The sequence below is a fragment of the Triticum aestivum genome, chromosome 2A (genome assembly GCF_018294505.1).
Source record: "Triticum aestivum cultivar Chinese Spring chromosome 2A, IWGSC CS RefSeq v2.1, whole genome shotgun sequence".
Classification (NCBI taxonomy): Eukaryota; Viridiplantae; Streptophyta; class Magnoliopsida; order Poales; family Poaceae; genus Triticum; species Triticum aestivum.
Genome location: NC_057797.1, coordinates 8,297,266 through 8,318,156, shown reverse-complemented (window position 1 = coordinate 8,318,156; position 20,891 = coordinate 8,297,266). Strand labels below are relative to the sequence as shown.

Genomic DNA, 20,891 nt, shown 5'->3' with positions numbered 1-20,891 from the left:
TCATGAGTTAAAATTATACACAGGTGAATATTTAGTAAAGGTTTGTATTCATCATTTTGTATAATTTAAATATAAGCTGCAACTGTATAATTTTTTGTATTCACTAAACATATTTATTTAATATAAATATTTTAAATGTTTTTATTTAATAAAATTTTTTATATAATACATGGGTGTACATTTAAATGTTTTTATTTACTAATCATCATCGTTATGTATACTATTTATATCCACACAAAAAATAATAATATTTATAAATCATGAATATTCAAACATTATTTTTATTACATACGTTTTACAAATATCATAAAAAAAACTAGTGCGAGCAAAATGGGCAGCACTATTTGCAACCCATTTAAGCCTCACGTGCAACCCATTTTTTTTGTATAGTACAAGAAGGACTGTTATCGATATTGTACGAAAGAGTACTATCGATGGAGTGGTTTAAGTCGGCTAGCATTCTTGCTGTAGTTCATGAGTTCGACCCGTGGGGCTTATTTTTCCCGGTTAATTTTCCTGTACTGAAACCCGGGACCCATGAGTCATTGAAGCGGAAAAATAAAATGCATTCTGAGGCGTAGACAGGGGCTTTTTTTAAGAGAAATAAAAAAATCAGGGGGTTTTCACAAAAAAAAAGCCACACTCATTCCTCTCTGCTTTCTACTCACCGACAGCGGGCCCCATGCCATGCTGGCGCGCCAAGTCATCGGTCTTTTCGTATCCATCGTGATTTGCACGCCTGAGCCAAGTTGTTTCACCAGTTCAATGTATGCCACAAGTTCTAGCATCAAAGTGACTGTTTGCGCCAAGTTCTAGCACCACTGGTGTAATTGACTCTTGATTGACACTACTCATTTGTATGGCTAGGCTGAAAGCTTTTTCACATGAAAAATGCAAGTATGGACCTCTACTCCTCATTGTCATCAATGCTAGTATCATTTATACTCTATGCATAGGGCATCCTTTGCTGAGACTGAGATTTGTAGATGAATAGAACTATATATATAAATGCCATACACTGGGAAAAATTGTTACACACAAATGGTTGAGTTATGAGACTAGGAATAGACAGTATTGATTATAGTTTACAAGCTCACACGAATAGAATACAAACAATATTTGAAAGTATTAACGTATAAAGTCATAGCACAATTCAATCTTACGACATGAGCAAGTGCCTTGTTATTTGAAAGCCGTAAACGAAATAGGTTTGTAGTCTGAATATCACGGTACATGAACACATGTGTCTTGGTCAGATCCACTGCATAATCCTCTCCATGCAGCGACCTGCATAGCCAGCAAGGTGTTAGTAAATCTTGAGAGTGTGCCGCAAGGAGTTGAGAGCGATTGACTTACATACACACATTCAGGGATCACTGGTCGTTGTCACGGAGAGTGTGCTGCCATTGCAAACCAACAAGTTGAGGACTTTGGCGCAGCAACGTCACGAAGTCACGGGTGATTTCCCGGAAACTTAGAAGCTGGAGGGGCATGAGGAACTCAAGGCCAGGCGGGACCTCCACCATGCTTTCTAGGTTGCCTAGTACTAGTGTTTCTAGAGCTGTCACGGCACCTTGATGTATCTCTAGCATCTTCAGGTCGGGCATGTCCCACAAATAGAGGCTCTTCAGCTTGGGAAACCACCCCGTGAGAAACTCCAACTTCTCTCCATTGTACGCTTTGTCGAGACATAGATCCATCAAATTTGGCAACCGAGAAAGGGATGGCAAAGGATCTTCTCTCAGCTGCGACCAGGATAAACGCAGTGAACACAAGTTCTGCTCCATGGCTTGAAAGAGAGGAGACTCCGCCAACAATGCCCCTTCCGGTAATCTTCCGCCCAAACTTAGCTTTTGCAGGCTAGGCGGGAGGGCGTTCAACAACAGAACCTCATTCTCATCACTCGCACTCACATTTAGGTTGGACAAGAATTGCATAAGAACTAGAGACTCGCAGAGGTGTTCACAAAATGTTCCCTTCACGACCCATATCCTCAAGCTTCTTAGTTGCCTTAACTCCCTTAGTTGTCTAATGGATCCATCCACTTCCTGCACTTCCAAGGCTTGCAGAGTCTGCAGGTTTGTTAGGTTCCCAAGCCCAATAGGGAAGCATACACCTCTAGCATATCGAATATTTTGTATTCGTCCTGATATAATGTTTTTCTCAGCAAATAGGTGCCTAAGCTTATTTAGCTTGCCAATCCCTGGAGGCAGCTCATGTATGTCAGATCCACAAAGGTCCAGTGTCAACAAATTTGAAAGCTTCTCAATAGATTTAGGGAGAAGCTTCACTTTTGAGTACCGCAAACCCAAATAGCGGAGATTAAAAAGATCCCCAATGGCATCTGGAATCTTCTCGATGGGTAAACCACTTAATTCTAGCACAGTCATATATCTTGACTTCTCAGATAGTAGAGGCAATAGAGGGAATGAGGACATGCTTTTCTCCAGTGTAATGAAAGTTCGAAGTACATGTATAATTGAAAATGGTTGTTGAATATCCTTCTTTAGTTTGTGCACTACCAATCGACGACCATCTCTCTGAAGAGATCCCCCACATTTATCCTCCTCATATATAACACCAAAACGATCCTTCTGGCACAAATCAACAGCTAGTTCACGTATGATATCGTGCATTCTGAATCTCTTCATCCTGCCAAGTGAGTTCCTTCCAACAAGTTGAAGCATGTTTCTATTGACCAACTCCTTAACATAGCTTTCTGCCACTTCTTCTAATGTGCTGGCACCCTTCTCGACAATGAACCCCTCCGCCATCCATAGTCGTACAAGTTTTCTTCTGTGGAAAAGATAGTCTTCTGGAAATAAGCTGCAGTACAGGAAACAACTTTTCAAGTATGTTGGAAGGTAGATGAAGCTTAGATGCAACACATTCCTTATGTGGTCGAGCCTTGAGTTATTAAGTATCTCCCAACTCAATTGGTCATTTATTCTTTTCCATTCTTCAACGGTTTTCTCACGCACATGCAAGAGGCTGCCAATTGACACAATAGCAAGAGGCAATCCTTTGCACTTGCTAAGTATTTCCTCGGACAAAAGCCTCAACTCGCCAGGACAGTGATGGCTTGTTTCTTTTGGAAAAGATTTCTTACAAAAAAGATCCCAAGCCTTATCTTCTGGTAAAGGTTCTAGTGTTAATACGTGTCCTTGAGAAGCAAGTGCAGCAACATCACCCTGTCGTGTTGTGATTATCAATCTGCTTCCCTTACCATTACAAACAAGTGACCTAGACAAGTCTTCAAATGCATCTGGGGTCCAAACATCATCTAATATGATCAAATACTTCATTTCCCCTAGATATCTCTTCAATGTCTCTTGAAGGCTTGTGATGTCCATAGCTGCAATGTTTGATGGACCACTGGCTGTATCTTTGAATAGTTCCTTGATTATATTTCTCAAGACATCTTCTCTAGAATAAGTTTGAGAGATGGAGACCCATGCATGGCACTGAAATTTCTCTCTCTCTTTCCTATAGACATTTGAAGCTAAAGCTGTTTTGCCAAGCCCACCCATTCCTGTCAGTGTAATCAGGGAACATTCCACATCATCACTTCCCAACCACTGCTCAAGCTTTCTTCTGTTTTCATCCACCCCAACTAGATCTTCGTTATCAAGGGAACGTGAGGTGTTTGCTAGATCTTGAGACTTCTTGATCATGTAATTCAAGCTGCTAGTATCTGCATTGTTTATCATGGGAACCCATCGGTTTTTCATCTCTGACAGGTGTGCAAGGTCTTTCTCTATTTCCTTCACTTTGGAAGATATCTGATTCAAGGAAAGCAGAGATCTTGGTTTTCTAAGCCCTTTCTTCAGGTAAAAGCAACACCCAGTATCATGTTCCCGACCAACTTGATACATGTACTCATCAACCATATCCTCCATCGCATGTGCTACCTTCCGCACCTCATCCAACCAGCCCTCATACACTTGATTGTGGCGGTTTCGAATGTCCATTTGACATAGAACATCATGAATTATGCGAAGCTCCCTAACAACGCGACCCATGCTGCCTTGTAGCTCTATTAGTCGGGCCGCGTACCTGGAAAAATGTGCACTAGCCTGATGTGCTGCTCCATTTGCCAAGGCTACTCCGATCTTTTCAATTACTAGAAGAAGCACAATCTCAGCCATTACTTTCTCGAGAGTTGCTAATGCCTCACTGTTGGTTTGTGGTCAGGTTGGATTTTTCCCTGATTATCTCCAGGATGACCATCTGTAAAAAAGAATCAAGTGATGCGTTAGTTGAACTATTCATACATTTTGCTTTTAGCAAGCACTTGCCATAGAAGTACCTAACACAACAACTGAAAGGTGAAATAAGCCTGTTTTTTCCTTTTACTAATTAAGCATGCTAGCTACATGGCAATATAATTCCTTTACCGTTGTTCTCTTGGTTTTTAAAAGAATACTAATGCCTCACTATTACAGCTTCTGGGGGTCAAGGATGTTAAAATATATTGTCCGCCTCCCTCTATCAGTTCGGACTTTTGGATGAGTTGGTTGAAGCATGAATTAAATATGATATCAGAGCCAAGAGGTCTTGAGTTCAAGAACCTGGCAACATAAAAATAAAAAGGCAGTTCGAACGCAAGCTAAGTAACATAGAAAATAAATCCAGGAATAAATTCAATCTGACATGGCTGTCCAATTCGATCAGGGGATTGGTCTATACTCGTTCTAACTTCTAATTAAGTAAGTGGCAGGGTTGGTTACCGGAGGAATCAGGACACGAGATTCGGATTCCTATTCGGAGGCACCATGAAAATGGAGCGGACTGTGATTAAGCCTACTGGTTTGGTCATCAGAGGCTCACCTGAGATCGAGACTAACAGAGGTAGGAGGTCAATGGTGCCGGCGGCGCAGGCGGGCCGGAGATTCGTCGGAGAAGATGCGACGATCTTCTTTCGGAGTTTACACTTGCAAACATACACACGCGTCCATGGTGGCTAAGTTGTACGCCGCTAGTTTGCTAGCTGGTCGCCTCAACGTATGTAGCATATTGCTGTGGCCTTCATTTTCTCCTAAAAACCAGTACCACCTACCAGCAAGTTGTGTGGTGTTAGAGATAAGGAAGACTTGGTGGGTATGTGAGTCAAGCACGGCAATGGGAAGCATCTTTGGTTACAAACAAATCGACGTCCTATTCTGATGCCACTGTCCTTCCTGCGGTTCACAAAGAAGTGTCACCTTTTATGTACTCCCTCCGTCCAGAATTAGTCTTCATCAAAATGGATAAAAACGGATGTATATAGAACTAAAATGAGAAAAGTATATTTTTCGTCCCTCAACTCTTCGCTGAGTTTAGTTTTCGTCCCTCAACTCTAAAACCGGACAGATTGCATCCTTAACTTACGAAACCGGATAAAATTCGTCCCTTCTCTCGGCGGACCCGGTTTGGATGCTGACTAGGCGCGGTTTTGACCAGTCCACGCCAACGTGGCAAGACGTCCCCACAAAACAGATGGCCTGCTCCCTCACTCTGGATCTCTCTCGTGCTCTCCCCACCCTCCCTCTGGAACCCTAGTTCTTGCGGCGGCTGTGCTGCGATTCATCAAAGGCGCCGGGGGTTGAGCGGCGGCCGGCGGTGGCCGGTCCGCGGAGGCGCGGCAGCGGTTTCCCAAACTTGTCCCTGTACGTACGGGCTCGGAGAAGCCACACAGAGGCGCTCAGTGGCGGGCGCACTGACCTGGTAAGTTCATGATTTCCCCAACTCCAGTAGTGGTCCTTGATGTAGATTAAATGTCAATTAGGCTATTAGAGTCATTGTAGCAGATGTTAATTTGTCGATCTGCGATCTGTAGGATGAAATGGATTCTCTAGATGTTTTGGCCATTCGGTTTCATTATGGAGGGGAGTTTGTGAAGAACAACGATTTGCTGCAGTACATTGGTGGTCATGTGGCTTTGTCTGAAGTTAATCTGGATCTGTTGTCTCGGCCAGAGATTGTTGGTCATTTGGAAGATCATTGGAAAGGTTTTGACAAAGATAATGTGCAGCTGCACTGGCTTATCCCTGGAAAAGAACTATACAATGGACTTGGACTACTGCAGGATGATGTAGCTGTTCAAAGGATGGCAAGCAACATATGTGAGGGAGGGGTAGCTGACATATATGTGGAGTCGATTTCTGGACAAACTGTAACACATCAGGATCATATGCAGGTGGACAACATTTTTGAAGAGGATTTGTACATGCTGACAAGTGCATCAGAGGAAGGATGTAGAGGTGTTTTTACTATAAGAAGTCCAGTGAAGTGCAAGCCAAGAAGAGCAGCAAGTACTAGTGGGGATCTAGAAATTGTTCCTGTAGGAGAACAAATGCCTGTAGCTGTGAGTGAAGAAACAGAATTTCAAGCATCGGCGGCTGTAGCAGATACACATATGTTTGACTCTGGTTCAGACGAAGAAGACAGTGATTACTGTCCTGATGAGGAAGATGCATCTGAAGAAGATGAAGAAGCAGAACAGATAAAGAAGATGTACGCAGAGTACAAGAAAAAAATCAGAAAAGGGGAGATACAGATTCTAGATCATCTATTTTTTGAGCAACCTAGAGTAGGATCATCAAAGACAGTGGAAGATGACAATTCAGAGAAAGATGACAATGACACTGACTATGATGACTCTTCTCAGTTTGATGATTCTTATGATGAAGAAGGTGAAACCAGGGAAGACATACGCTTCAAAAGATTCAGAGAAAGTGAAGAAACCCCACAATTTGTTTTAGGGATGAAGTTTGGTTCAAGGGAAGAGTTTAGGCGTGCAGTTATAAGTTATGGCATTAAGCAGAAAAAACTCATAAGATTTAGGAAGGATGATAATAATAGGTGTAGGGCCACTTGTGCTTAGCAAACATGCAAATGGTATTGCCTTGCTAGTCTGACAAGTAAGTCAAACAGCTGGCAGATAACAAGTTTCAACGATGCACACTGCTGTCCACCTAGGAAAGACAACAAGTTGGTAACTTCAACAAGGATTGCAGCCAAATATGAGAAGGTCATCAGTTCTAACCCAATGTGGCAGATTGCACATCTGAGAAAACACATCCAGGAAGATATGTGTGTGAATGTCAGTACATCCCAGGTTAAGAGAGCAAAGAGAATAGTTATCAAGAAAATATATGATGCCACTAAAGAGCAATATACCAGGATTTTTGACTACCAGCTGGAGTTACTAAGGAGCAATCCTGGAAGTACTGTAGTGGTCAAGTTAGATCCAAAAAGTAGCATTCCAACCTTTCAAAGGATTTACATCTGTTTGTCTGCTCTGAAGGAGGGTTTCAAGGCTGGATGCAGAAAAGTAATTGGACTAGATGGGTGTTTCTTCAAAGGTGCAACTAATGGAGAGCTATTATGTGCATTGGGAAGAGATGCCAATAGCCAGATGTACCCCATCGCCTGGGCGGTGGTTGAGAAAGAGACCAATGAGTCTTGGGATTGGTTTTGCTCTTTGCTTTTCAAAGATGTTGATGTGTATGATGGTAATGGTTGGGTCATTATATCAGACCAACAAAAGGGCATCATCAACGCTGTCCAGAATTGGGCTCCCCTTGCTGAACATAGGAATTGTGCAAGACATGTTTATGCTAACTGGAGGAAAGAGTATAGAATTAAAGATTGGCAGAAACTATTCTGAAATTGTGCAAAGGCTCCATGTGTGAGTTTGTTCAACTATGCAAGGGCAAAGCTTGCAAGAGAAACTGTTGAAGGTGCAAGGGCAATAACAAGGCTAGATCCCAAGCATTGGTCTAGATCATGGTTCAGGTTAGGATCTAACCGTGACTCTGTCGACAATAACATCTGTGAAAGTTTCAACAAATGGATAATAGATGCTAGATTATTGCCGATCATCTCAATGCTAGAGGCTATCAGACAAAAGGTGATGGTTAGAATCCAGGAAATGATTGCAAAATGCCTTAAATGGACAGGAGATACATTTAAGGCAAAGGAGTGCAGAAACAGAAAGGGCCATCTAAAGCTTCTGTCAAAGGGGTGCATGTTAATGTCAGTTCAAGCTCAGCTGTGACAGTGAATGTGAGCTCTGGTGCTGCTAATTCTCAGTGCAATTCAAAAAGGGCAAAAAAACTACCAAAGAAGCTACTTGATTAGTTCCAGAATGTGTTTGCTAGCATTGCAAACCGTTTGATTGTCTTATTATCTAGACTATGTGTTTGTTTCTATTTCTAGAACGTGTTTGTTTGAATTTCCAGTATGTATGAATCATAATGTCATTTGTGGAACATAATGCCCAGTCAGGGCCGGTCCTGACTTTTCAGAGGCCCGGGGCGAACGTAAAAAGTGGGCCCACTAGTGGGAAAAATCAATTATATATTGATATAAAGCATAAATTTTCTTTTGGATTGAAAGTTCTAGGAAATTGCATTACCAAATAACGTCTCATAATACACCATGGGTAAACAGGAATGCACATGCTTGTCTTGGCAACAACCAACAAAGTCTTAATTCTTATATACCAATGAGGATAGGATTCCTAACACCAGAGAAAACAAGATAAATACTTTTGAGGCAACAATTTTACAGGAAAGGAGCGGGAACACCTGAATTTGTCAGAGGTGAAATGGAAGAAATCCAGCTATCCAATCCCAATCATATTAGATCTTGGTATGATCCTCATATCCTCAAATGAAGAGAAGATCGGTCAGGGAATCGCTGGAAAACCCAAAAAAACAGTACAAAGATGAAGCGCAAAAGGACTGGGAGATTGCAGGAACTTTGTGAGCTGTTGACCCAAGAAAATTACAATTTGCAAAGCGAAAGTACTATGCAGACGATACTTAACTGGCCGATCGATGGACGATGCTTCATCCAGCGGTTCTACTTCAGTTTGTTCTAGGAATGCATGGTTAGATTAGTAGGATCATGCAAGAATCGGCTGAGCACTGTCGTGTGTGTAGCAGCGCTCTTTGCAAAGAGACTAGCGGATGAAGTGTTGCCTGATGCCGCACACTCGATGGGCATATTTATAGGGAAAACCATAGGGAAGTGAGATAGAGAAATTAATAGTGGGTCAAAGAAATCGGCTACTTATTTACTAGCCATGATGTGTGCTTTGGGAGTAGGAGCGCTGGAGCGGGATGAGGAACGAGAAGACAGACAAAGAATTCAGTCTAGAGAGAAGAAACGGCGGTGACGGCTAGATGGAACAGAAGCTGGCTGCCTCCTCAGGATTCACCTACATAACATTAGTAAGTTAGATTAGGCTATAGGCTTTAAGAATGATGGCCTTTTTCTGTTACTCTGGTGGCTTGCTCGGTGCATTTGTTTAACAAATGTTGGGCTGTCTAGTATACCTAGTGTATATAGATTCCCAGGGTCGGCCCCCCATCAGACTGGGGCCCTAGGGCGTCGCCCTTCTTGCCCCTACCCAGGGCCGGCCCTATGCCCAGTATGTATGGATCTTAATGTCATTTCCAGTGTGCATGGATCAGAATGTGTTTCTTTCAATTTCCAGTGTGTATGTATCATTAAATCTCCAATTTGTTTGTTCATGTCTGTGCAACAGAAACAGTGATCATACATGAATGTTTGTGCAACAAAAACTGTGATCATATATGTTCAAAATTCAGACAAAAATACTGCTGAAATTCAGACAAAATACTGCTGAAATCCATAGCATACAATGATACAAATTCAACACATAATTACTGTTACATTACAAATTGCAAACTACTTTAAGATAGCAGCTTCATTGCAAACAGACAAATTACTACAGCCACAACAGTTACATTGCAGCTAACTGACATCAGTAGCCACTTCTCCTTGCACTGAAGCTCTCTTTTCATTCTTTTCATCTTCCTCTGGTACTTCTCCTTCATATCAGCCACATCTAATTCTAGTTGCATCTTCTTCTGTACAACCTCATTCTTCTCCTGAGTGACAGAAGCATTTGCAGCTGCAAATGTCATTTTCTCCAACATCATCTGGTTGACAAGGGCCTCGGACTCCTCCTTTTTCTTCTGGTTTGTCTGAACCATGCCCCACAACTGTTGTAGAGCTCGTTGCAAAGTTGCAGGCCACTCTGGCTCATACCAAATTCGAAATTTACAAGGTTTTGCATTCTTACAAGCGATGAATCTTCTTCCTGTGTCCACACCCTCAAATGCAACCTTTTTAATTGGATCATCCCCATGGAAACATTTTATCTTGCTATCGACCTCAATTCCACAATGCTTAATGTCTTGAATCTCCATTGGAACATCCCCAGACACAAGATCTAGGTACTCAGCATCCTGCGAATTACAGAAAATTCTCAATATTCATCTATCATCCTCAAACCCTTGTTCCTAAATCAGGCATGCTAAAAATCAAGATGCACATGGACAAGCTTACCATGTATGCATCTGCATGGCCGTCCTCGGTCGGGGGGCCCCAAAACATGCTGGCCTCATCACCGGAAGCCATAGGTTGCGTGTGCATCGCCGCCGCCGCCGACGGCGCGCCGCCGCGTTGGATGGCTGCAGGACCGAGAGAAAATGAGGGGGATTTGAGAGAGGACCGCAGTACGTGCGCCGCCGCGTCGGATCCCTAACCTCAGCCATCGCCGGCGAGCCTCCGGTGCGTCCGCCGCCTGCTGTCTTTGCCTGTCGTCGCCGCTTCAGAGAGGGAGGGTGGGGAGAACGCGAGAGAGATGCAGAGTGAGGGAGCATGCCATCTGTTTTGTGGGGACGTCTTGCCACGTTGGCGTGGACTGGTCAAAACCGCACCTAGTCAGCACCCAAACCGGGTCCGCCGAGAGAAGGGACGAATTTTGTCCGGTTTCGTAAGTTAAGGATGCAATCTGTCCGGTTTTAGAGTTGAGGGACGAAAACTAAACTCAGCGAAGAGTTGAGGGACGAAAAGTATACTTTTCTCAACTAAAATATGTCTAGATACATCCATTTGTCCGACAAGTATTTTCAGGCGGAGAGAGTATATATTAAGTTAAAACATTAAATACTTTGGCCATCGATACCGTTTTTACTATCTACTCCGTGTTTCTAAATATAAGCCTTTTTAGAGAATCCAATATAGGCTGCATACAGAGCAAAATGAATGAATCTACACTCTAAAATACATCTATATACATCCGTATGTAGTCCATATTAAAATCTCTAAAATGTCTTATATTTGAAAACAGAGGGAGTAGTATAGATCAGAAACTTCAAAAAATAAAATCATGTGCATAGATTTGTCTTGAGAAGTATTCTTGAAACATCATTTGTTTAGTTGGCCGTTATACATATGTTGCAGCATAAGCGAGTGGTTGAAGACTCAAATTACATCTTAAAGACATTGTCCATGCTCACACAATCTTTATTCCCCCCTTGAATTAGACGATCCAAAATGTAAGACCATCTAGAACTTTACTGGTCAAAATATTTCTAAGTGTGATCTTCTGCATCATTAAATACATGGAAATTCTGCACCAAAGCCTACTAGTGTGCCACCTCCTCACGCAGCCGCCTCTTCCCTAAAAACAAGCTTAGTGGTCCTCTGCCTCCCGTTGGCACCGCCGTCGTTCCGCCTCGTCTCCGATGGTATTAGGGCCATGGGGACACGATGGATCCCGGCCCTTTCTGGAGGGAGGGCTCCATTTTTAGATGTTTCTTTAAGTTTTGTTAGGTTTTATGTCCTGTTTAGGAAGGCGAGACGGTGGCGGCTCTCTGAAGATGGAACAAGGTTTTAATTACCTAGAAATGGATTTGTTTGCTTAAATATAGCTAACGTACCCCAAAAGATGCCAAATTTTTACACGGATCATGTAACGGTATCTACTGAGTATACAAAAAAAAAATCAAGGCCAAAGGATGAAGCAGCGGTCACATTGCCTGCAAAGGTGACATGTTTTCTCTCGAAACTACAATTCTTCCCCGGATAACTTAATGTTTGGGGTTCATTCTTGGCACCATCATACTCCCTCCGTCCCAAACTTCTTGTCTTAGATTTGTCTAAATACGGATGTATCTAGTTACGTTTTAATGTTAGATACATCTGTATCTAGACAAATCTAAGACAAGAATTTTGGGACGGAGGGAGTGTTTGAAATTCCTCCCCTTTTCCTGGACAAGGCCTAACATAGACTAAAGACCACAAATAGGATTTTCAACTTAATTTTGCAAACTTTTCCATGCATTTGCAGGGGGCATGTGTTGAAACCATATTTTGTCATGGCAAAAAGTGTAATTAAGATTGCCTTAATGAAATGTGCTCAACGGAAAAATTATTTGCCTCGTCAAAATGAAAAACTTTGATTTTTGGATCATCTTCATCTGAGGCCTTATGCAATCTCGACAACCAAAACAGTGCAGCCCAGCTAATACCCATTTTTGCTTAGTGTAGCACTCTGGTAAGATACCCTTTTGCAGAGTGTAGCGCTCAAGAAAGCATTTTTTGCCAAGCGTTTGGTCCACGACACTCGGGAAAGCACCTGTTTACCGAGTTTTGCTTTTTTGCCGAGTATTTTTTTCGACGACACTTGGCAAAGACATGTTTGCCGAGTCCCAGACGAAATTCACTCGGCAAAGACGCTGACACTCGGCAAAAATGAATTGTCCAGTAATGATTGTAAAAGGGTTGGCAACTAGATTTTTGTTTTTATTTGCCACATTTTGTAGGCACTTCCTGTATAGGTAATTTATTTTTATTTTTGTTATTGGACCATGGAAAATTGCCATGCTTTCCTTTTTACAAAAATTATTTCTCTAATTTGTCATGTTGAACAGCAGAACCATTTTTTTTCAAAATTCGCAATTCTTTTCTTATAAAAGTGCCCGGTAGAAATCGCCCAGCCTAGTAGAAGTCGGGGCCAGGGCAGGTCATATTGGTCTTCGTCATGGCCTGGTTGGCTGGTTTGATCCTCCTAGAGGGAACGAATAGTTCACTGGAGATAAACCACTCAGCTGAAGTACCCCAGTTATCTTTGTTTTTGGACCGTGCAAATTTGCCATGCTTTTCTCTTTACAAAACTTATTTCTCTAATTTTGTCATGTGAACACTGAACAACACAACAATCTTTTCAAAATTCACTATTTTTCCGAAGGGTCCGTCTAGGACACATCTAGATGTGACATAGTTATGTCACATCTAAACTGATACCCACTCTGTTTGTGGTCTTTTTTTTTTTGTTTTTTGTTGCTGCATTATGTATTTGTGGGAGTTTAGATGTGACATCTTTAAAAAACATCTAGATGTGAATTAGAGAAACTATTTTCCGAAAATCGCCCAGCCCAATACAAGCCGGGGGGCAGGGCCTGTCGTATTGGTCTTCGTGGCCTGGTTCGACGCGCCCCAGGAGGAATGAATAGTTCGCTGGAGGTAAACCCCTAGCCGACGTTCCCCAGATATTCACGTCCTTAATTTTTGCTGTGACAAGTTAGGAATATAACTATTTTTGCATTGCAATAACTCGATCTGTTCAAAAATTATATGAGAGTTGCATGATTTCTTTATCCGGGAAGTAAAAAAAGGAGATGACTTAGTCCCATTACTGAGTTAACCAACTTTATTAAACCAATATGAATGCAAACAAGACCACACGTACGATGTATCTGCCACATAACATCTTATTACATCCATATCTATATATCAGCAAACCAACATGAATGCAAAGCAAATGCATACATACAGTGTGTTACACGTAACTGTATATTACGTCCAGACAACATATGGCCAATCCGGCATGAATGTAAAACCATACAAACACGACGCTTATTGGAACACATTAAGTAGATGAGAGAAGCAACTACTAGTATGCAATGCATTATTAACCCCCAGAAGTCATGCATGCCGCTCACCAAATGGGCTTTCATCTGACGTCGGTGCTTGTGGGCCCGAGCTACTAGTAGTGTAGGTATCTTGTTGCATTGAGGAGGGCACCGAAGTAGTGTTCAACAGGTGGTTAAGGTCAGGCAACGACACACCACGTTCGAGGACCTCCATTGCTTCCTTACTGGTAGGCCTCTTCCTACTGTCAGGAAGAGAACACCAGAGCCCTAGGATAGCCACACGCTCCATCTGCCTCATGTCCGAGTCGCCACAACCATGTAGCCTGTCATCTGTAGCTTCCATCACCCTGCCTCTTACATACAGATCCCAGACCTGCTCCCTGGACTTTCCCGTGCACGTGATGTCCAAGAGGACGATCCCGAAGCTGAAGACGTCTGAGCTAAGGTTGAACTTGACTTTCCCCGCTTTCCTGCACTCTGGATCTATGTACCCTTCTGTCCCAACAGCAGTCGTCATTAGCGTCACGTTGTCTTGGTTGCCGATCCTTGACAGCCCGAAGTCGGCAAGCTTGGCGTTGAAGTTGTTGTCTAAGAGGATGTTGCCTGGTTTGATGTCTCTGTGCAGAATGGGTGGGGCGCAGTCATGGTGGAGGTAAACAAGGGCAGAGCCAATGTCTTTGATGATTTGGTACCTGAGAAACATACACAGGTTCATGATTCTACTACAATGGTAATTACAGCATCATGGATCATTGATTCTCGTGAAGTAAGTAAATAAATAAAATGCACATGTACGCATACTACATTGTACCTTGTTGGCCACTGTATTGGCTGCTCTGTCTCATGTAGGTGGTGGTGCAGATTGCCGTTAGGCACCAGCTCATAGACAAGGAAGAGCTCTTCATCCTTTTTCTTCATGCAACACCAGCCAAGATTTTGGATTTCGTTTTGTGATTTTTACCGGTCAAAGGCGAAATGGGCGAAATCCGGTTTTTTCGGAAAAAATCGGACGAAAAGCACAGAGCAAAATTTGAAATTTAGAACGAAAGATGAACGAATTTTAAACGAAAAATGACCGAGATTTTCTGAAAAAGGCTTGAACCAAGCAGAATCGCATTCAACAGGTGAAAAGTTGAAGCAGAATCAACTGATTTCCCAAGTAACAATTGTCAAACTAAACACAAGATACGAAGGGGAAAGGGACGGCCTTCCCAAGCGCGTAGTGCTGCAGCTCCAACCCCGGCACTGCCGGCGCCTACATCCGTTGTTGACCCGGTCTCCGCACGCCATGGAAGAAGTGGATTGGAAGTAGAAAAAGGAGGAGGAGGATGTGGACTGCAGTGGAGAAGGATGGGATCGAGGAGGCAGGGGGCTTGGCTTACATCGCTCGCAGGCGGCAGCCGCCGCCGCCGCCGCTCTGTACAGAGAAGCGGAGGACGCAAAAATTAGGGTTGAGAGGCTTCGGTAGAGCAGTTTATATCATCTGCGAGCGTACGTGGACTATGGGCTGGGCCGGAAATTCAAAACGGGCCGGAAATTTTGGCCGGCTTGTATTTTTACCGGGCCTGGACGGCATGGGCGAATTTCGGACGAAAACCTGAAATTCCGGACGAAATTCAAAACTCTTCACCAGCACATGAAATTCAAAACTCTTGACGAGATTCCTATGCTTCGCTTCGCTAATGGTGTTCATCTCAGTGAAGAAGTCCTGATTTCCTCCCCTTATCTTGTTCAAGATCTTCTTTACAGCCACCTCGCCACCATATGATTCTTTTGAGTTCAACGATGTACCTGAATCCTTGGAGGACGATGCACACGATTCCTTGGAGGAAAAACCACCTGATTCTCTTGAGGGAGCACCTGATGACAATCCCTTTGAGAATGTACCCCTGTAGACTTCTCCAAAGGCACCTCTCCCAATAACCCTTTGCTTAGAGAAGTTGTCTGTTGCAGAAGCCAGATCACGGTAGTCGAACCGTCTGGGTCCTCCAGTTTGTGCTACAAGGTCATGGCTTGTGCTCCATGTCCACTTGAAACATGCAATGATACACCACACCATAACCACCAATGCTACAGCTCCTCCAAGCGACCCTCCAATAATTGCAGCCTTCATGTCATGATCTACATGCACAAAAATAGCACTAGTAGTTAATTGTATTAATTCATGTGTCCAAGTTAATTTTCTCTCCTAGCAGGCAGAGTTGAAGAACCACAAGTGTATTTGATGCTTATGTGCATCTGCACTTTCATGGAGCTATAAGCATCTAAGCCTATTCATAGCTGTGATCTTTATATAAGAATATTATCATCTTTTCCTAGTAGGGCGAGTTGAAGGACCAACATGCATATAGGTAAGATATTGTCATCATCGTATACTATCATGAAGCTATAAGCATATAATAATCTTTGTGAGCTATAACCATATTAGCATAACTTCCTAGCTGGCAAAGTTGAAGGACCATGGTGATGGGTATCTTATGCATATAACCAGTTGATATTCTCATGGAGATACAAGTTGATTAATCATTGTGTGCAACAAGCATATTAGCATCTGTTGCTAGGATGCCAGAATTGAAGGACTATGGGATCTGAGCTATAAGCATACCAACTCCCTTTCCCAGTTTGTCGAGTTGAAGGGTAAGCATCAGATACTTTCATTTGGAGTTATAAGAATATATGCATACTAATTGTCATAGCTATAAGCATATTAGCACTTTCTGCTAGAGGGCCTAGTTGAAGGAAACATCAGATACCGTCATGGAGCTACAATCATACTACTAGATGTGAGCTATAAGCATATTAGTACTTTCTGCTAGCGTGCCTAGTTGAAGGAAGTATCAGATACCACCGTGGAGCTAGTTATAAGCATACTTATCGATATGAGCTCTAAGACCTCTTACAGTGGGTGGCATCATGTATATGATACTACTGTATTATGCTATCCCTATAATGAATGATATCATATGTTGATATTTTAGATGACCTCATTTATTACTTTGTATGACTCATACTAGCACTTCACTTATTACGATGCACTATCAATGATATGAATAACAGTATCACCTCTTTCCTTATTTAGTATTATGTCATGCCATCAAAATAACTAGTTAACACATTGCATGAGGTTGCATGATACTACCCTATGATGCTCCATTGTGGGAGGTCTAAGACTATCCAAAGTGGGAGTAACATGGAGAGTAACATAGATGACACCTAAGCAAAAAAATTATGCTAGTTACTCATACTATGGGTAACATCACACATACCAAGACAAGATGAGTCTACAACCTAATAAATAAAGTTTTGCATGACATCACGCATATAGTGGGAGTAGCATGAGTGGTAACATCACACATATCTAGACAAAATAGATGATGTAGCATGTAATTACTGATTAAAGAGAGGCATGTGGTAACATAAAATGTTACTCACACTATGAGTAACATCACACATGCCAAGAGAAGATGAGTCTACAACGTAATAAATGAAGGTAGTAACACAGACTAGTAACATATGCATGTTGCTAGTCTAAGTTACTCCCCACTATGGGTAGTCTAAGCATATTTAGCATCTTTTTCTGAGCAGACCGAGTTGAAGGACCACAACAATAATGAGGAATAAGCATGTAAACACATTAATTAATGGAAGAAATAATTATGCTTAGGCCTTTCCTAGTAAGTTGAGTTGAAGGATAAGCATAAGATGCTGTTCATGTGTACCTATAAGCTTATAAGCATGTTAATCCGTTGCTTGTTTACACAATATTAATCTTCTGCTAGGGGGCCAAGTTGAAGGAAGGGTCAGAATGTCCATGTGAGATCTAAGCATATTAGTATCTTTTACTAGCATGCCGAGTTGAAGCCTTTAAGGTCCACGTAAGTACTTGATGTATATAAGTATATGGAGATATAATCATATTAACAGTCCTGATCGAGCTATAAGCGTATATTAAATGGCTGAGTTCTAATGTCTCTTGGAGTATTAATTTTGTATCTTTTTCGTGGCAGTTGCATCGAAGAAATAAAGGTATAACTAGTAAACACCTTTGTGGGGCGGAGCAAGCGAGGAGTTGAAGGACCATGATAGTATCTGATGCAGCTCCAAGCTGGCGCCTGTGGCTCCAGAAAACCCAATGGCCACCTGAGGCGGGAGCAAGGTGACTGGATCGGGTAATTGCGTGGTGACCCGAACCGGGAGATTGTTACTCTGGTCATCAAACTGCAGGTCTGCTACCAGCATCCGGGTGGTGTTGTCGAAGGTGACCGTGGCCGTCATGGTGCCATTGAGGCTGAAGCTATCCAGTATTGTCGTGTTCACCGAGTCCATGACAGAGCTGATGTCGATGCCAATGTGGTCGTAGGTGGTGTTGGGGTCCCAGTAGTTGTCGTAGGTGTCGAATTCCACCGCGATGAACCGGTCATTCCCGAAGGCGGTTGGGCTCTTGCCGTTGCCTAAGGGCATCATGCCGAGGTTACCCCCGCCTGAGTTTGGCGGCATAGTTGACGGGTAAGAGGCAAGAAAGAAAGTCATGCCGTCCCCCTTGTTGTTCTTAGTATCGTCGTCGATATGGATCACGAAGGTGAACCGCGCCTGGAAGCTGGCCACCTCGCCGGTGACGTTGTCATAGAACGGCACCGGGTGCCGGTACGACACCCGTCCCATACAGAAAGTGGGGTTCATCTTGTAAGTGTTACAGGTGAGGTCAACCAGGTCGCCATGAACGGTCGCATCCCCCTCGAATTTCAGGTCTTCTATGTGGTAGGTGGATGCGTTGGAGAAGTCGAAGCTGAATGAGAAGGGAGACGGGGTGGTTGCGGCGGGAGCGGGAGCAGGAGCAGATGCAGAGAATTCGCTACAAATATTTGTAAGCAAATGAAAAGGAGAAGTAGGAGGTGGCAGCACGGCGTGTTGCCGCTGCTTGCAGGCGAGCCCATGGCCGTAGAGGTACTGATGAGCTAGGCATCTTCACATATATATAGAGGAAACGGAAAGGTGCAGCACCCGGGAGTCCCGACACCCCCTTATCCCGTGCGTTCAATGCCCTCAAGATTCGTGATGTGCCGTAGACAGCAGCAGGCCACTTGCGTTGTCAGTTTAGTTAAGCAGAAAATTTACAGAGTCGAACAGGCCAATCCTAGTCTGCAGCAGATAGAGTAGGTCTAGCAACTGTTCCCGACCAGCTTGTGAGGTCCGGCTGCGAGATGTTTTGTCAGCAGGCCGTCATCTCATTCTTATACTTATGGCTTTTCTTCTGTTCTTTTATGAGCCCGTGTGAGAGAGAGAGGAGGAATGGAAGGAGAGATATGCTGTGAGAGAGAGGATAGAAAAGAACTATTTTTCATGGAAGAAAGAGAGGCTGTGAGAGTGACAAGAGAGAGGATATAATAAAGCTATTTTCCATGCAAGAGAGGCCGTGAGAGAGACAAACGAGAGATGACAGAAAATAACTATTTTCCATGAAAAGAGAGAGGCCGTGAACGGAGAGAGAAGAAAGATGAGGGGCTCTTTTTGGGAGCCCATGTGTGAGACAGAGAAATGTCAGAAGAGAGAGGCTGTGTGAGAGAGAAAAATAATTGCTTGAATATAAGGCCAACTCCACCGCGCGATCTTATCCTGTCCGGCTCTGTTCGTTTGGGGTAAAACGGACAAAGGAGGCAGCCCAGCGCGCGACAACCCGGACTTATCTTATCCGTTTTGTGTCCGGACCGACCCATTTCGAACGCAAATTTGCGCGGGTTTTGGTCGCGACGGACACCAAACGGACGCGCGCCTCATCCGCGTCGGGGCCGCGTGGTAGGCGGCCACCTACCTCCCACCCGCCCACATCAATGCACACGAGCGGACGGCCCCATCTGTCACCCGCACGTCAACGGTCGCTGTCCTTCTTTAAGTGGGAAGCGTGGACGGGTCGTCGTCCATACTGCCCCACGCCATCCCGCGGCCTCCTCGAAACCCGACAGCTCCAGTCCCAAACCCTAGCCAACACCTCGCTGGCCGGCCGCCCGCAACCATGGGCCGCAAAGGCAAGCACGACCGCGAGGCTGGTTCCTCGTCGGGACGCCGCCGCAGCTCGCCATCGCCACCACGCTGGGCCCCCGCGCCGCCCGCCTTCTCCATCGCGCCCACGTCCGCCGGCGAGCGCCAACGACATTACGTCCGCTCGTTGGTGTGGTGCCGTTATTGGGAGACGAGGACGCCGCTCCCCTGGAGCGACGTCCATCTCCCCAATAATTGGCATCTCTCCGCCGACCGGGTCCCGATCCCGCCGGTCCCGACGAGCGGCCGTGCGTGCGACAAAGAGATCAAGCGCCGCCGCCGCCTCCTCCCCGATGACCTCTTCTATGACCCCAGGTACGTCCCGACTCCGGGATCTGGGACACCTGGTTTCGTGACGAGCACGACACCAGGCACGCGTCGTTCTTCGCCGACACCTCGACGGGGCCTCGGCGGCCACGACAGGAGTGGAGGCGTACCCGGGTGCGCGGCCTGACGCCCACGCCGTCGCCTTCCCCGTCTCCGTCACCACGTCCCCCTCCTTGCATGACAGCGGAGGAGGAGGCCTGTCTCCTGCAGCGTGTCATGGATGACTCCATGAACACGCACGACGAGCGGCAGTGGAACGGCCTGGAGGAGACCATGGCCCTCTCTGCCGCCGGGGACGTCGTCTTCCCGGAGCTGCAGATGGCGGCCTTCACGGAGGAGGCGACGGAGGAGGCGATGCCGGCCGCGTTCCAGCAGCTGCTGGGCCAGGGGTGGGGTTGGTCCTGCGCTGCTCCGGAGATGGCCGCCGGCGTGGGCGTGAACTGGTGCCCCACTCCGCCGTGGTCACCGGAGCGGGAGGCGTCGCCTGGGGAGGAGGTGGTGCAGGCACCTCCGGCCGTCCAGCCCGCCCCCGTCTACCACGCACCGCCGGCCCACCTGTGGACGCCGCCGGTCTACGTCGACCTCGTCAGCGACGACGACGACACCGGCGGCCAATGAAGACGGCGACGGCAACGGCAGGAGCGCGCAGGAGGCGTTTTTATTTTATTTTTTTATATGTTAATTATGAAACTGGGCTTTTTAAGTGGCGGTGGAAACTGGGCCGTTTTGTGGCCGATCCCTATATATGTTTTATGTTTGTCTAAAATGCGTTTATTTATTTTTTTAGTT

General features: G+C 44.7%; 2 protein-coding genes and 1 pseudogene across 3 annotated transcripts; all 3 read right to left on the bottom strand.

Moving 5' to 3' along the window:
• Positions 1–1,031: 1,031 nt before the first annotated feature.
• Positions 1,032–5,070, bottom strand: LOC123186963 (disease resistance protein RPM1). Its single transcript, XM_044598693.1, has 3 exons — positions 4,831–5,070; positions 1,357–4,230; positions 1,032–1,287 (listed from the first exon to the last, which is right to left on the bottom strand). Exon 2 carries the CDS (start codon positions 4,146–4,148, stop codon positions 1,374–1,376), a length of 2,775 nt encoding a protein of 924 aa, XP_044454628.1. The 5' UTR covers positions 4,149–4,230; positions 4,831–5,070; the 3' UTR covers positions 1,032–1,287; positions 1,357–1,373.
• A 4,099-nt stretch (positions 5,071–9,169) lies between these two features.
• On the bottom strand, positions 9,170–10,643 carry LOC123191285 (uncharacterized). The gene is made up of 3 exons (XM_044604096.1): positions 10,366–10,643; positions 9,762–10,265; positions 9,170–9,208 (listed from the first exon to the last, which is right to left on the bottom strand). The coding sequence occupies exons 1-3, from the start codon at positions 10,450–10,452 to the stop codon at positions 9,170–9,172; spliced, it is 630 nt and encodes a 209-aa protein (XP_044460031.1). The 5' UTR covers positions 10,453–10,643.
• A 2,916-nt stretch (positions 10,644–13,559) lies between these two features.
• LOC123186961 (L-type lectin-domain containing receptor kinase IX.1-like) lies at positions 13,560–18,673 on the bottom strand (annotated as a pseudogene). The gene is made up of 5 exons (XR_006493759.1): positions 17,783–18,673; positions 15,376–15,860; positions 14,963–14,984; positions 14,551–14,698; positions 13,560–14,431 (listed from the first exon to the last, which is right to left on the bottom strand). The product of XR_006493759.1 is annotated as an L-type lectin-domain containing receptor kinase IX.1-like (transcript).
• Positions 18,674–20,891: the final 2,218 nt, after the last annotated feature.